We start from the raw sequence: 15,452 nt of genomic DNA on the forward strand, positions 1-15,452 counted from the left end.
AATTAACTCTCAAGGCACACAATGAAAATACCTAGTTAACAGTCTGAAATATAGAATATGTTTTAAGCCAGATTATTTTGGCCGCCCTTTTCTGCACATTTTCCAGATCTGCAATTTCCTCTTTGAGTTGTGGTGACCACAGTTGGACAGAAGTGTGGCCATGCCTAAGATCTGTGTAAAGTAGTGTTCAAAGTTAGCCATCCCCAGGCAGTTGGAAGAAGAAGAGTTTGGATTTGATATCCCGCTTTATCACTACCCGAAGGAGTCTCAAAGCAGCTAACATTTTATTTTCCCTTCCTCCCCCATAACAAACACTCTGTGAGGTGAGTGGAGCTGAGAGACTTCAGAGAAGTGTGACTAGCCCAAGGTCACCCAGCAGCTGCATGTGGAGGAGCGGGGAATCGAACCCGGTTCACCAGATTACGAGTCTACCGCTCTTAACCACTACACCACACTCAAGGCTGGAGAAAGTGTTTCTTCCCAGCAGCCCGCACTCGCCCTGGGAATTACTAATACACACACACACACACACACACACACGGAGCTGCGTGGAGACGATTCTAAACAGCTTCCTTTGCAAGCTGCCTCCACAAAACAAGTTGTCATTCATGGGTGCCATTGGGGCACAGGTCCACAGTCCCACTCAGTCAAATCGACACAGCAGGGCTGTTTGACATGCACCTTACCATCAAAAGAGCCCATTCCCATTGTCCAGTCTAAAGGATCCCTGGACGGTTAAGTCCAGTCAAAGGCGACTATGGAGTTGCAGCGCTCATCTAGCCTTCAGGCCAAGGGAGCCAGCGTTTGTCCACTGACAGCTTTTCCAAGTCATGTGGCCAGCAGGGCTAAACCGCTTCTGGCACCACAGGACACAGTGACGGAAACCAGAGAGCACGGAAATGCTGTTTACCTTCCTGCCAGAGCGGTAACTATTTATCTACTTGCACTGGTATGCTTTCGAACTGCTAGGTTGGCAGGAGCTGGGACAGAGCAATGGGAGCTCACCCTGCCATGGGGATTCAAACCACCGACCTTCTGATCCGTAAGTCCAAGAGGCTCAGTGGTTTAGACCACAGTGCCATCCGTGTCTAAAACCACCTAGCTCATTGGTTGTCAACCAATGCACCGTGGCACCATGGGGAGACCCAGGGACAGTCCTTTCATCATCATCATCATCATCATCATCATCATTTCCCTATCAGGAATGTCAATCACATCCAGCTGGAAAATAAGACTTTACACATTAAAAAGCTTCCCTTCACAGGGTTGCCTTCATATGTCTTCTAAAGGTTGTTTGGTTACTCATCTCCTTGACATCTGGTGGGAGAGATTTCCACAGGGAGGGGGCCACCACTGAGAAGGCCCTCTGCCTAGTTCCCTGCAGCTTCACTTCTCACTGTAAGAGAATCACCAGAAGGTCCATAAATTCCTACATTATCTCTCTCTGTTTCTCTCTAAGGGACACTCAAAGGGAGACAGAATTTAACTGGCAGCCTATTATCTCCCTGCATCTCTCTCTCTCTTTCTCCCCAGTGGCCATCCTTCCTTAAGTCCTCCTTCTCCTCCTCCTCCTCCTCCTCTTCCTCCTTGCTTCCTCCCAGTCACATCCCAGATTCCCAGTCTCCCCACTTACGTGTGTAACGGAACCGCAGTGGGTAAGTGGCTCCCACAGCGCAGTCACACACACAAAAATGTGGTTTTTCAAGGGAGTTGTAAACTCAAAAAGGTTGAAAACCACTGACCTAGCTGTAACGCTCATCAATAATAATAATAATAATAATAATAATAATAATAATAATTTTTTATTTATACCCTGCCCTTCCCGGTTTAAAAAACGGGCTTAGGGCGGCTAACAGCAAATATAAAACACTGATTAAAATGTGACTTAAAAACAGCATAAAACAGCATAAAGTACAACATAAAATGCAGCATCAACATCAATAAAATTCAAGAATTCAGGGGGTCATTTTTTGGGGCGGGGGACCCAGTCAGTAGACATCAAATGATCACCAGGGCTAACTGGCCAAGTTGCTCCTACTAGGGCCAGCAAGGAGACCAGGGAAGAATTTAAATGTGGGGTCCCAGAAAGGGTTTCTTCAGGTTATCACCGCAAGAAGAAGGCCACATGTTACAGCTGTATTTGATTATTTACTGCGTTTATAGAGTGCTTTTCTGGCGATGTGTTCAAGGTAGTTATAATTTACCCATGGCTCCCAGAGCCCAAGTTCAATGCCTGATCGCACATTCAGAGAGTGGGAGAGGAGAGACCTTTCATTGTGTGGCACGGTACCCATGTGAGCCAAACTAATGCAACAGAACGGCAACAGAAACAAAGAACTTTCTCACCAAAGGCCACAAATATCTGAAATATCTGAGGCCTTCAGGTCATCCCCCTCACCCCAATGTCTCTTGACTGCAGAAGAGCTGCAGTTTGATCTACATCGTAAAGTTTCCGGAGAGGCACCCCTGCCTCTGAAAAACCCTAAGATGTGCCCCCCTAAAAGCCTAAACAATTTATTGTGGCATTTGTACATTGGAGTCCACTTCATTACAAACACTTGATGGTGTCGGCTTTAGTCCAAGAAAACTTATGTACAGTGGCACCTTGGTTCTCAAACTTAATCCATTCCGGAAGTCCGTTCCAAAACCAAAGAGTTCCAAAACCAAGGCATGCTTTCCCATAGAAAGTAATGCAAAATGGATTAATCCATTCGAGACTTTTAAAAACAACCCCCCCAAAAAAGCAATTTATCATGAATTTTACTAACGTGACCATTGATCCATAAAATGAAAGCAATAAACAATGTACTACAGTCACACAATCAATCCATCAGTAGCTGAATTGGGTTCCACACAGTCACAAAAACAACAAAACAGAACCGCAAAAACTAAAACACAAAATAAATAGCAAAAACAGACGGACCTCAGATTAACACTCAAATCGTAATTTCATACTCAAAACGGAGCACATTCAGCTTCTGAAAAAAGTTCGCAAACTGGAGCACTTACTTCCTGGTTTGCAATGTTTGGGTTCCAAGTTGTTTGAATACCAAGGTGTTTGAGAACTAAGGGACCACTGTAATAATAAATTTGTCTGTCTGTTAGGTGCCAGATGAGTCCTTGTTACATTCAAATTAGCACTCAGAAATCGAACCATTTATAAAACATACCTGATTGCATAGAACTCCCCCAATGGCTCCTCTTCGCTTTTGTTCACCTTCAAGGCCTGCTTCTGCAGCAGTTTGACAAGGATTTTTATCAAACCGTGGACGTTCCTATCAAAAGCAAAATCAGTGCAAGTTCATATCAACACTGTTGTGCAAAGCATGGGGCTGGAGGAGGGGGGCGACTTTTTCCACGACGGGCGGTATCCAATTCCCTCATCCTGTAGGCACAAAGATTTCCATTTGTGCAACAGGAATTTAAAAGTCCCGCAGACGACTTAAAGTAGAGACATCACCTTGCCAACAAAGGTCCATATAGTTAAAGCTATGGTTTTCCTAGCACTGATGTATGGAAGTGAGAGCTGGACCATAAAGAAGGCTGATCACTAAAGAATTGATGCTTTTGAATTATGGTGCTGGAGGAGATTCTTGAGAGTCCCATGGACTGCAAGAAGAGCAAGCCTCTCCATTCTGAAGGAAATCAGCCCTGAGTGCTCATTGGAAGGACAGATCCTGAAGCTGAGGCTCCAATACTTTGGCCACCTCATGAGAAGAGAAGACTCCCTAGAAAAGACCCTGATGTTGGGAAAGATGGAGGGCACAAGGAGAAGAGGACGACAGAGGATGAGATGGTTGGATAGTGTTCTCGAAGCTACCAGCATGAGTTTGACCAAACTGCGGGAGGCAGTGGAAGACAGGAGTACCTGGCGTCCATGGGGTCACGAAGAGTCGGACACGACTAAACGACTAAACAACAACAACAACAAGTACATGGACATTGGAAATAAAGAAATAATAAATATTGGGGGGGGGGCACCAGAGCAGGGGCCATAGAGAAAACACTGTGCCAAAAACAGGCATGCAATCCTGAGATATTCAGCGGAAGTAATGAATGATTCCCAAACACTCCACTACCCAAAATTAGTAATGGCATACAAGTTGCTTTTGGAGCTGCTTACCAGCTGTCTAGGGACACGGGTGGCATTGTGGGTTAAACTACAGAGCCTAGGACTTGCCGATCAGAAGGTCGGAGGTTCGAATCCCCACAACGGGGTGAGCTCCTGTTGCTCGGTCCCTGCTCCTGCCAACCTAGCAGTTCAAAAGCACGTCAAAGTGCAAGTAGATAAATAGGTACCGCAGCGGTGGGAAGGTAAACGGCGTTTCCGTGCGCTGCTCTGGTTCGCCAGAAGTGGCTTAGTCATGCTGGCCACATGACCCGGAAGCTGTACGCCGGCTCCCTTGGCCAATAAAGTGAGATGAGCGCCGCAACCCCAGAGTCGGTCACAACTGGACCTAATGGTCAGGGGTCCCTTTACCTTTACCTTTACCAGCTGTCTCTGATCTTTCCACTAAGGGGTTGGGGTTGGAAGTCATTGAGCTGGTACTCTGTGTCCTATGCAAGTCAATTTAATCACACGGCAAACATATCCAAATCTGTCGTCTTTATCTATAAATCTCAGCTATTTCAATACACCATAGAGCACGCGTTCCCACACCGTGTTTTCAAAGTCTTAATTTGATTTGGATAATCTGTCGGGAGAGCTGGATCTCATTTTTTTTTAAAAAAAAACCTTTTTTAAAAGAACAAACTATTCTTTAGGGGAAACTCTGTTGCCTTCAAGTCTCTTGAGAGTTTGTGGGGTGGTTTTCTGTTTTTCTAACTGGGTCCAGGCATGAGAAAAGCCAGCTGAAAATGTGATTTTGTGGAAGTTTAGAAGGGGTGAAAAATATGTTTCGCACGGTACCAGTCCTGGAAACTCTGGCTCTGACCCCATAATACAGCACAGGTGGGAAATCAAATTTGTGGCCTTGAGCAAGAAAACAAATTTGTGTTCTCTATGCAAAGAGCAGGAAACCTGTAACCTATTAAGCTTTGCCCTCTTCCTTTTATCCATTCCCCATTTGCTTTGATTCCACACCTCCACTGCCACGTATCTCATCCAGTTTAAGTATTCAAAGAAATGTAGGGCACCAAGGCTCACATTTCTTTTTGGCAGGCATGTGGCGAAATAATTTGAGCTTGGGGCTAGACTGAACCTCCAAATCTATACACCAGAGGTAGCCAAAATGGTGCGTTCCAGACAAAAGATGGACTACAACTCCCATCAACCCTGTCCGCCGGCTATTCTGGCTGGGGCATCTGGGTATTGGAGTTCAACAAACATCTGTACACATTTACCTGAAGTCAATGGGTCGTGCTTATAAACAGGCATGTATACGATCGCGCCATAAGTAATGCATTACACACATGGAATGCACTGGTTGTCGGGTGTTCATAGAAAATTCTATTGAGCCAGTTTGATTGTTCAGGATTGAGGTTGAATCCTGACAAGACAGAAGTACTGTTCTTGGGGGATAGGGGGCGGGTTGGTGTGGAGGACTCCCTGGTCCTGAATGGGGTAACTGTGCCCCTGAAGGACCAGGTGTGCAGCCTGGGAGTCATTTTGGACTCACAGCTGTCCATGGAGGCAAAGGTCAACACCGTGTCCAGGGCAGCTGTCTCCCAGCTCCATCTGGTACGCAGGATGAGACCCTCCCTGCCCGCAGACTGTCTTGCTAAAGTGGCGCATGCTCTGGTTATCTCCCAGTTGGACTACTGCAATGCGCTCTACGTGAGGCTACCTTTGAAGGTGACCCAGAAACTACAACTAATCCAGAATGCGGCAACTAGACTGGGGACTGGGAGGGGCCGCCGAGACCATATAACACCAGTCTTGAAAGATCTTCATTGGCTGCCAGTAGGTTTCCGAGCACAATTCAACGTATTGGTGCTGACCTTTAAAGCCCTAAATGGCCTTGGCCCAGTATACCTGAAGGAGCATCTCCATCCCCATTGTTCTGCCCAGACACTGAGGTCCAGCTCCAAGGGCCTTCTGGTGGTTCCCTCACTACAAGAAGTGAGGTTACAGGGAACCAGGCAGAGGGCCTTCTCCGTAGTGGCACCTGCCCTGTGGAACGCCCTCCCAGCAGATGTCAAAGAGATAAACAACTACCTAACATTTAGAAGACATCTGAAGGCAACCCTGTTTAGGGAAGTTTTTAATGTCTGACGCTGTATTATTTTTAATATTCGGTTGGAAGCCGCCCAGAGTAGTTGGGAAATCCAGCCAGATGGGCGGGGTAGAAATAATAAATTATTATTATTATTATTATTATTATTATTGACATGTCTATTATTATTGTTGTTGTTGTTGACATGTCTATTGTTATTATTATTGTTGACATGTCCATTATTATTATTATTATTATTATTATTATTGACATGTCAAGGACAAAAACAAAACAAAACACCTTTTCTATTGACAGCAGTAAAGTTCTCTAGGCTGACCAATAAGTAGCAGCTTACATAGTCTACTAAGGTTCTTGGAGGAAGGGCAGAAATACAAGTATGATAACTGAACAGCACAGAAATGAGCAACAAACAGTATTCTCTATACAGCCAAAAACTTGGTCTTCAGATTTTAAAAAAGAAAAGAAAAGCACACAATATTCCATATTGTTGCGAAAAACTTGGAAGTGTCACTTCAAGGAGTCCAAGAGCTTAAACTGTACAAATTCTAGAATTTCAAAGCCTAAGTAAAAAGCCTGTCTAGAACAAAAGACTTGGGGAGTTGCAGTTTCTCCTTCCTTGGAAGTTTTTAAGCAGAGGTTGGATGGCCATTTGTCATGGATGCTTGAGCTGAGATTCCTGCATTGCAGGGGGTAGACTAGATGACTCTTAAAGGTAAAGGTAAAGGGACCCCTGACCATTAGATCCAGTGGTGGCCGACTCTGGGGTTGTGGCGCTCATCTCACTTTACTGGCCAAGGGAGCCGACGTACAGCTTCCGGGTCATGTGGCCAGCATGACTAAGCCACTTCTGGCGAACCAGAGCAGCGCACGGAAACACCGTTTACCTTCCCGCCGGAGCGGTACCTATTTATCTACTTGCACTTTGACGTGCTTTCGAACTGCTAGATTGGCAGGAGCAGGGACTGAGCAACGGGAGCTCACCCCGTCGTGGGGATTCGAACCGCCGACCTTCTGATTGGCAAGTCCTAGGCTCTGTGGTTTAACCCACAGTGCCATCCGCGTTCCAGATGACTCTTAGGGTCCCTCTAAACTCCACATAAATCCTGGCTATGTCTATGTGAAGCACATATTACCATGTGATGAATATGGAGCAAACATGGGTACAAGTCAGCTAAGCTGGAACAGATGTGCTGAATAAAGATGATCAAAACATTTTTTTAATTATTTTTTAAAGCTTAAGAGGGGCACGGCATGGATGATGCAAACAACCCGCAAATTACCTGGCAGAAGGAATCAGGTTGAGAGCTCCGTTGAGAACATAACCGAGTTCTGCGTGATCCTGGGAGACGAGCGTCACCAGAGCCTCACAGCACGAGGTTCGGACAACGACGTTGTCACTGCAGCACTTTTCCCAGAGCAAGTTTAAGGCAGGGGTCTGAAATCAAGAACACTCCTTCAAGACTGCTGACTTACCAACACAGCAACTTTCTGCTTCCTTAAATTGGTACGCAACTGAAAATATTATTTCTCTCCACAAAACGACGGGACAGAGGTTCCTTGGGACGCTTCTCCAGCTGCAGCTTATGGTGCCAACTTACCAGCTGGCTCTATGAACTCCCTCAAGTTGTGGCAAAAGGTTTTAACCAGGGTCACCCCTCCCATCAGGCGCCCATCCAGTGCCGGATTTGCGTATAAGCTAAACAAGCTGTAGCTTAGGGCCCCACTCTCTTGGGGGCCCCCAAAAAATTAAAGGAAAAAAACTGGATGTACATTTCCAAAATACAAGATAAAAAGCAAATAAAATAAAACTTACATACAGCAACAGTGTTTTGCGTTGTGTAGGCTCCTGTGATGTAAGTCATGGGCTTCGCCTGCTAGCCTGCTCCCTAAAATATCACTGGTTTGCTCCTTTCTATATATAGGGTGCCTACATTCTGCATGGACTGCTTGCATACTTCTTATTAATTGAATTGCAGTTCCGGAGCCCCGTTCGCAACATGAGCAGAACGTAACCCACGTCTGCGCATCTGTGTGTGCGCTGGTCATGATTCACCGCTTCTGCGCATGCACGTGACACAATTCACCGCGTCTGTGCATGCGGCAAAACCCGGAAGTAACCCTTTCCAGTACTTCCGGGTCGCAACCTGAAAATGCTCAACCTGAAGCAAACATGCCAGGGAACTGCCATCGGTTCAGGAGGGAGAGAGGAAAAGCCGGATGGATTACAGAGAGCCCCCAAAGATCGTGGAAAGCTGCTCCTCCTCAGCGGAGGAGAGTAACCACGCCTCCAGTGGAGAGGAGCTTCAGGGCTCGAAGGAGGCGAGGTGTTGCCAGGACACCTTGCCTGGGCAAAGCGGGGAGGAGAAAGGTCCTCCGTTACTCACGCCCTCCTTGCGCAGTAAGCTTTCGCACCGAGAAGGGGAGGCGCAGACTGGGCGTTAAGAAATTACTTTGCTGGGGAAAGTTTAAGCCCCGTCCACTCACGGATTCTGCCAGTGTATGAGTCAGCCACGGGAGAGTGGTGCTCTGGACAGATAAAGTTTATTTTGCATTAAAAGCAAGCCAAGCAGGGGGGTATTTGCCTGCTTGCTCTCGAACAACCCCTTGAAAACCTAACAAAACAAAACACGAGGTATGACTGTATCTGAAAAATTTATCAGCATGCCGAATCTTAAACAACATTTATATGGCATGCATAGATCCCACTCTCTCCAGACAGCCTGTCATTATGGCTATGCAGTCTCATACTATTAAGTACCTCATTTAAAACACACACACACACAAAACCTTGCAAAGAATTACGCTTCGGCCATAAAGATTTAACATTTCCAGGATTGATTCTCAATCATGTAATGCCACAAAATCAGCTGCCAGGCTGATGCGGGAAGGAGAAGGCGAAAGGAACGAAACAAACCTGGTTAGTGGACTGGCTTATCTTGTTAGACGAAACATTTTCTTTCAGCACAGCAGCGACAAGATGGGCCACCGTCTACGAAGGAAACACAAATTGCCGTGTTATGTTCCTTATCGGGGCCCTGCGGCGGCAACTTGAGACGTCCTGCAGTGCCAAACGGCTGCAACAGGTAATCAAAGAAATGGACTCCAGGATAACCTTGCAAAGTCAGACAGGGTGGCTAGTGGTCTTACAGGGTCACAAGCAAGCATCCTCTGCAACTTTACACATTGCAACCTGCTTCAAGGCGCTTCTAGAAACCAGGGTTGATTATTGTAACTCACTCTACGGGGAGCTGCCCTTGAAGCTGACCCAGAAACTCCAGCAGGTGCAGAATGCCGCGGCGAGGCTCCTTACGGGGTCCTTACCGTGGGATCACATTCATCCAGTGCTTTACCAACTGCACTGGCTCCTGGTGGAGTACGGGGTCAGGTTCAAGGTGCTGGTTTTGACCTTTAAAGCTCTATGCAGCCTAGGATCCTCATACCTACGGGACCGCCTCTCCTGGTATGCCCCGCGGAGGACATTAAGGTCCACAAATGACAACACTTTGGAGGTCCCAAGTCGCAAGGTGGTTAGATTGGTCTCAACTAGGGCCAGGGCCTTTTCAGCACTGGCCCCAACTTGGTGGAACGCTCTGTCACAAGAGACTTGACATCTTTCCGCAGGGCCTGCAAGACAGAGCTGTTCCGCCTGGCCTTTGGTTTGGACTCAGTCTGATGTTTCCATCCCCTTATGGTCTTGATTTACCGGCTACAGTGGTACCTCGGGTTACATACTCTTCAGGTTACAGACTCTGCTAACCCAGAAATATTACCTCGGGTTAAGAACTTTGCTTCAGGATGAGAACAGAAATCGTGCTCCGGTGGTGCAGCTGCAGCAGGAGGCCCCATTAGCTAAAGTGGTGCTTCAGGTTAAGAACAGTTTCAGGTTAAGTACAGACCTCCGGAATAAATTAAGTACTCAACCTGAGATACCACTGTACTTTTAAAATGAGGCTGCATTTTAAATTGCATTTGAACCTGTATTTTAAATAGGTGTTTTTTTCCTATTATGTTTTTACTGTAATTTTACTGGCGATAGCCGCACTGAGCCTGGCTGTAGCCAGGAAGGGTAGGGTATAAATAATAATAATAATAATTATTATTATTATTATTATTATTATTATTATTATTATTTATTTTTGTTGTTGTTGTTGTTGTTCTTGTTGTTGTTATGGAGGCCCCAGACAACCGCTTGGCCTATTTGCTGAATCAGTGCTGTCATCGTTGCCTGGTGCTGACTTATGGAAACCAAAGCTGACAGAGGGACCACAGTTCAGCGGGTCAATCTCTGGCATCTCGCTTTTCAAAAGGCCTCAGGAGCAGGTGCTGAGAACAGGAGCTTTCCCCTCAAGCCTGGGAGATCCTGCCAGTGAGAGTGGATAGTCTTGGGCTACCCAGACTGCTCATCTAACCTGCTGTAAAGGGAGCTCCACTCCCTATGTTCCTAAAAGGGACGCAGGTGGCGCTGTGGGTTAAACCACAGAGCCTAGGACTTGCCGATCAGAAGGTCGGCGGTTTGAATTTCCACCACGGGGTGAGCGCCCGTTGTTCGGTCCCTGCTCCTGCCAACCTAGCAGTTTGAAAGCATGTCAGAGTACAAGTAGATAAATAGGTACTGCTCCAGCGGGAAGGTAAACGGCGTTTCCGTGCGCTGCTCTGGTTCGCCATAAGCGGCTTAGTCATGCTGGCGACATGACCCGGAAGCTGTATGCCGGCTCCCTCGACCAATAAAGCGAGATGAGCGCCACAACCCCAGAGTCGGTCACAACTGGACCTAATAGTCAGGGGTACCTTTATGTTCCTAAAGCTACAGGTGCAAAGGAAACTGGTCCACAGAGAATCAACAAGTGAAAAAAGGTGTAGGAAGTGGGGTCCCCCAGGGATCTGCATGGGGACGGGTGCTTTTTCACGTATTCATAAATGAGTGAGGTGGCTGGGTTTGCTGATGGCATCAAATTGTCCAGGTGGGGAAAACAAAAAGGGGAAAGTATGCTGTTTCTTACCTGTGACTGTATAAGGGTGTTAGGGAAATCAAGTCTCTTTCTGATTTCTTCTGACATGGCTCTTTCTTCCACCTGCTACCCATTCAGCTTCTGCAAATAGAGACAATCGAAGCACACCAACAAAGGCTAAGAATCCAAAGTCCAACTGTTAAGCAGATTGTAGTCATCCCAGCACCTTACCCTCCCCTTCGATGCTTTGAAATATCACACACTTTCCTTCCTCCTGTTATTCTCTCTCTCTTTTAAAACGACACAAAACCAAACATGCACAATACATATAATCTGATGGCAGTCAAAATAACCAGAAAATCAAACAGTAATGAAAGCCAGTTTTGTACATCTTTCTTCTGAAGGAGCTTTTCTGCTTAGATGACTGTTGAATGGATGCATTTCAGATACTCATTCTGTTCCCAGGATCCCCAGATCAGGATCCTGCGCTCCTCTTGCATTTGCTCACAAATACAATTATATGTTGTTGTTGTTGTTGTTTAGTTATTTAGTCATGCCCGACTCTTTGTGACCCCATGGACCAGAGCACGCCAGGCACTCCTGTCTTCCATTGCCTCCTGCAGTTTGGTCAAACTCATGCTGGTAGCTTCGGGAACACTGTCCAACCATCTCGTCCTCTGTCATCCCCTTCTCCTTGTGCCCTCCATCTTTCCCAACATCAGGGTCTTTTCCAGGGAGTCTTCTCTTCTCATGAGGTGGCCAAAGTCTTGGAGCCTCAGCTTCATAATCTGTCCTTCCAGTGAGCACTCAGGGCTGATTTCCTTAAGAATGGAGAGGTTTGATCTTCTTGGAGTCCATGGAACTTTCAAGAGTCTCCTCCAGCACCAGAATTCAAAAGCATCAATTCTTCGGCGATCAGCCTTCTTTATGGTCCAGCTCTCACTACTTTAACTATAACTATAGCTTTAACTATATGGACCTTTGTTGGCAAGGTGATGTCTCTGCTTTTTAAGATGTTGTCTAGGTTTGTCATTGCTTTCCTCCCAAGAAGCAGGCGTCTTTTAATTTCGTGACTGCTGTCACCATCTGCAGTGATCATGGAACCCAAGAAAGTAAAATCTCTCACTGCCTCCATTTCTTCCCCTTCTATTTGCCAGGAGGTGATGGGCCCAGTGGCCATGATCTTCGTTTTTTTGATGTTGAGCTTCAGACCATATTTTGTGCTCTCTTCTTTCACCCTCCTTAAAAGGTTCTTTAATTCCTCCTCACTTTCTGCCATCAAGGTTGTGTCATCTGCATATCTGAGGTTGTTGATATTTCTTCCGGCAATCTTAATTCCGTCGTGGGATTCATCCAGCCCAACCTTTCGCATGATGAATTCTGCATATAAATTAAATAAGCAGGGAGACAATATACAGCCTTGCCATACTCCTTTCCCAATTTTGAACCAATCAGTTGTTCCATATCCAGTTCTAACTGTAGCTTCTTGTCCCACATAGAGATTTCTCAGGAGACAGATGAGGTGATCAGGCACTCCCATTTCTTTAAGAACTTGCCATAGTTTGCTGTGGTCGACACAGTCAAAGGCTTTTGCATAATCAATGAAGCAGAAGTAGATGTCTTTCTGGAACTCTCTAGCTTTCTCCATAATCCAGCGCATATAATCTCTATAATTTCTCCATAATCCAACGATTATATGTATGGATCCAACTGGAAGCATGATTATTCCCCAGCCCCTTTTATGGACGATTCTCTTTACATCGTTCTCACGGCTGAAGTCAAGGCTCAGTATTTGGCGACGAGGTATCAGTACACCAATGGGAGCTCCCAGCAACCTCAAACTGACCTGCTTCCCAGTCGGCTGCGATGAGGTTCTCTGGCCACGCACCCCAAAAGCCCCACAAAGGACTTAATGAGAAGCCTCTTGAACAAGGAACTCTAACGAGATCCACATACTGTAATGAAAACTGGTCAGCATATGGGAAGAGTAACTCATCTAGACATTATAGTGGTAGAAACTCACACTTCAATAGCCTAAAGGTAAGCACTTTATTGATCTGCCACCTCTTGCATTTCCCTCCAGGCAATGGCCTGATGTACAGCATCTGTCCCAGACAAAAGTCAGTTGTCAACGAGACATTTCCATTACACTTTTGCACATAGAAAACTGAAAAGCATCAAGGTCCTTGAACGTCTTTGATGGTCCCCAAATACTTGCGAGAGCTACTGCACGATACTCTGTGGCAGGGATAGGAAACCTGTGGCCCTCCAGATGTGGCAGGACTCCAGATGTTTCCAGATGGGAGCTGTAGTCCAGCAACATCTGGGGGCACAGGTTCCTCATTCTTGCTCTATACCTGAAGGAGCATCTCCACCCCCAACGTTCTGCCCGGACACTGAGGTCCAGCGCCAAGGGCCTTCTGGCGGTTCCCTCACTGCGAGAAGCCAAGTTACAGGGGACCAGGCAGTGGGCCTTCTCTGTGGTGGCACCCACCCTGTGGAACACCCTCCCACCAGATGTCAATGAAATAAAGAACTATCTGACATTTAGAAGACATCTGAAGGCAGCCCTGTTCAGGGAAGTTTTTAATGTGTGACATTTTAATGTATTTGTAATCTTTGTTGGAAGCCGCCCAGAGTGGCTGGGGAAGCCCAGCCAGATGGGTGGGGTACAAATAATAAATTACAATTACTATGTCATCGTAGGATCCTCGGTTATACAGTTCCTGGTTAGGTAAATGTAAAGGGACCCCTGACCATTAGGTCCAGTCGTGACCGACTCTGGGGTTGCGGCGCTCATCTCGCTTTATTGGCCGAGGGAACTGGTGTACAGCTTCTGGGTCATGTGGCCAGCATGACTAAGCCGCTTCTGGCGAACCAGAGCAGCACACGGAAATGCTGTTTACCTTCCCGCCAGAGCGGTACCTATTTATCTACTTGCACTTTGATGTGCTTTCGAACTGCTAGGTTGGCAGGAGCAGGGACCGAGCAACGGGAGCTCACCCCGTCACAGGGATTCAAACCACCGACCTTCTGATTGGCAAGTCCTAGGCTCTGTGGTTTAACCCACAGCGCCACCCACCTCCCTGGTTATGCTTTGTTTATTTATGCAAAAGCCTTTACAAACAGTTTGAAGCATCTCTGGGCAACGTCTTCAAGACTAAGTACATACTCTGAATGTATGGCTGACTCACACACAGTCATTGAAATGGCTGTAGAGAGTTCTCGCTCCAATGATCTGTACATGCAGGGTTCCCTATGGACTTGCTCGAGAAGCAGGGGCCCCGGCCCTAAGGAGTTGACTCCTGGGGCCCCAAGGCATGCCACTGTATTCCCAAGTGCATGCCCCTCTCTCTGAATCAGGCTTTCCAAAACTTGGGTCTCCCTGCATTTTTCCTGCATTGCAGGGGGTTGGCCTTTGGGACCCTTCCTATGGTTGTTTTTTTTAAATACAGTGGTACCTCGCAATACGAATGCCTCGTAAGATGAAAAACTCGCAAGACAAAAGAGTTTTTCGGTTTTTGAGTTGCTTCGCAAGACGAATTTCCCTATGGGCCTGCTTCGCAAGACGAAAACGTCTTGCAAGTTTGTTTCCTTTTTTGAGCCTTTTTTGAGGTTTTTGAAGACTTTGGTGATTTTTGAAGCTTTTCCAAAACTTCATTTGCAGCCATTTGGTAAGTTAAACTTTTAAAACTTTTTTGGGGGGTTTTGGATTTTGGGTTGGAATCCGTGCTTCGCAAGACGAAAAACTCGCAAGACGAAAAAACTCGCAGAACGGATTAATTTCGTCTTGCGAGGTACCACTGTAATAATAATTCAGACACCTTAATTGAAAGTTAAAAAGTACATAATTATACGTAAATAAAAGAGAGAAAAAGAGAAACAGAACCTGTGTAGAAGGCAAAGTAAAGGTAGGGGAGGAACCCCAAAACTGTACGCTTTGCAAAGTTGTTATTGTACTTTACCAGATCTTAACCTATTACTGTACAGTATTTGTAAGAATGGATTCCCAACATCATTGAACGTGTCCACAGCAAGTCTGCGTTTATATGCAAATTGTTCATATGTTGCGAGTTTGTAGAAGTCTCCAATCCAATCACAGAAGAGAGCTGCTGCATTTTTATTTTTCCAGTTCATCAGTATCAAGTCTTTTTGCCGTGCTTTAGGGCGTAGGAAAGTCCACTCGTATTGCCCTTTTGTAAGGTTCCATGTGCTGGGCATATAATTCAAAAAGATATTGTATGAACTCCCATCATCTCTAGCTAGCAGGGCCAGCGGTCAGGGATGATGGGACTCCCGAAACAGCTGGAGACTCAAGTTTGGGAGA

At 46.2% G+C, this 15,452-nt stretch overlaps 1 protein-coding gene across 4 annotated transcripts in view; it reads right to left on the bottom strand.

The window, feature by feature from the left end:
• FOCAD (focadhesin) overlaps nucleotides 1-15,452 on the bottom strand; it is a 136,942-nt gene that overhangs the window by 120,364 nt on the left and 1,126 nt on the right. For 3 of the 4 annotated variants that reach the window (XM_081893681.1, XM_081893682.1, XM_081893680.1), the window contains exons 2-5: nucleotides 11,177-11,266; nucleotides 9,091-9,165; nucleotides 7,457-7,611; nucleotides 3,171-3,275 (exon numbers count right to left, since the gene is read on the bottom strand). In XM_081893681.1, coding sequence (XP_081749807.1) covers nucleotides 3,171-3,275; nucleotides 7,457-7,611; nucleotides 9,091-9,165; nucleotides 11,177-11,233 — 392 coding nt within the window. In that variant the 5' untranslated portion in view covers nucleotides 11,234-11,266. Of the gene's footprint in view, nucleotides 1-3,170; nucleotides 3,276-7,456; nucleotides 7,612-9,090; nucleotides 9,166-11,176; nucleotides 11,267-15,090; nucleotides 15,113-15,452 lie in introns of those variants that run through there. The other variant, XM_081893683.1, reaches the window with a different exon arrangement.

The sequence above is a fragment of the Podarcis melisellensis genome (assembly GCF_964234715.1).
Source record: "Podarcis melisellensis genome assembly, chromosome: 17".
In the NCBI taxonomy this organism is placed as follows: Eukaryota; Metazoa; Chordata; class Lepidosauria; order Squamata; family Lacertidae; genus Podarcis; species Podarcis melisellensis.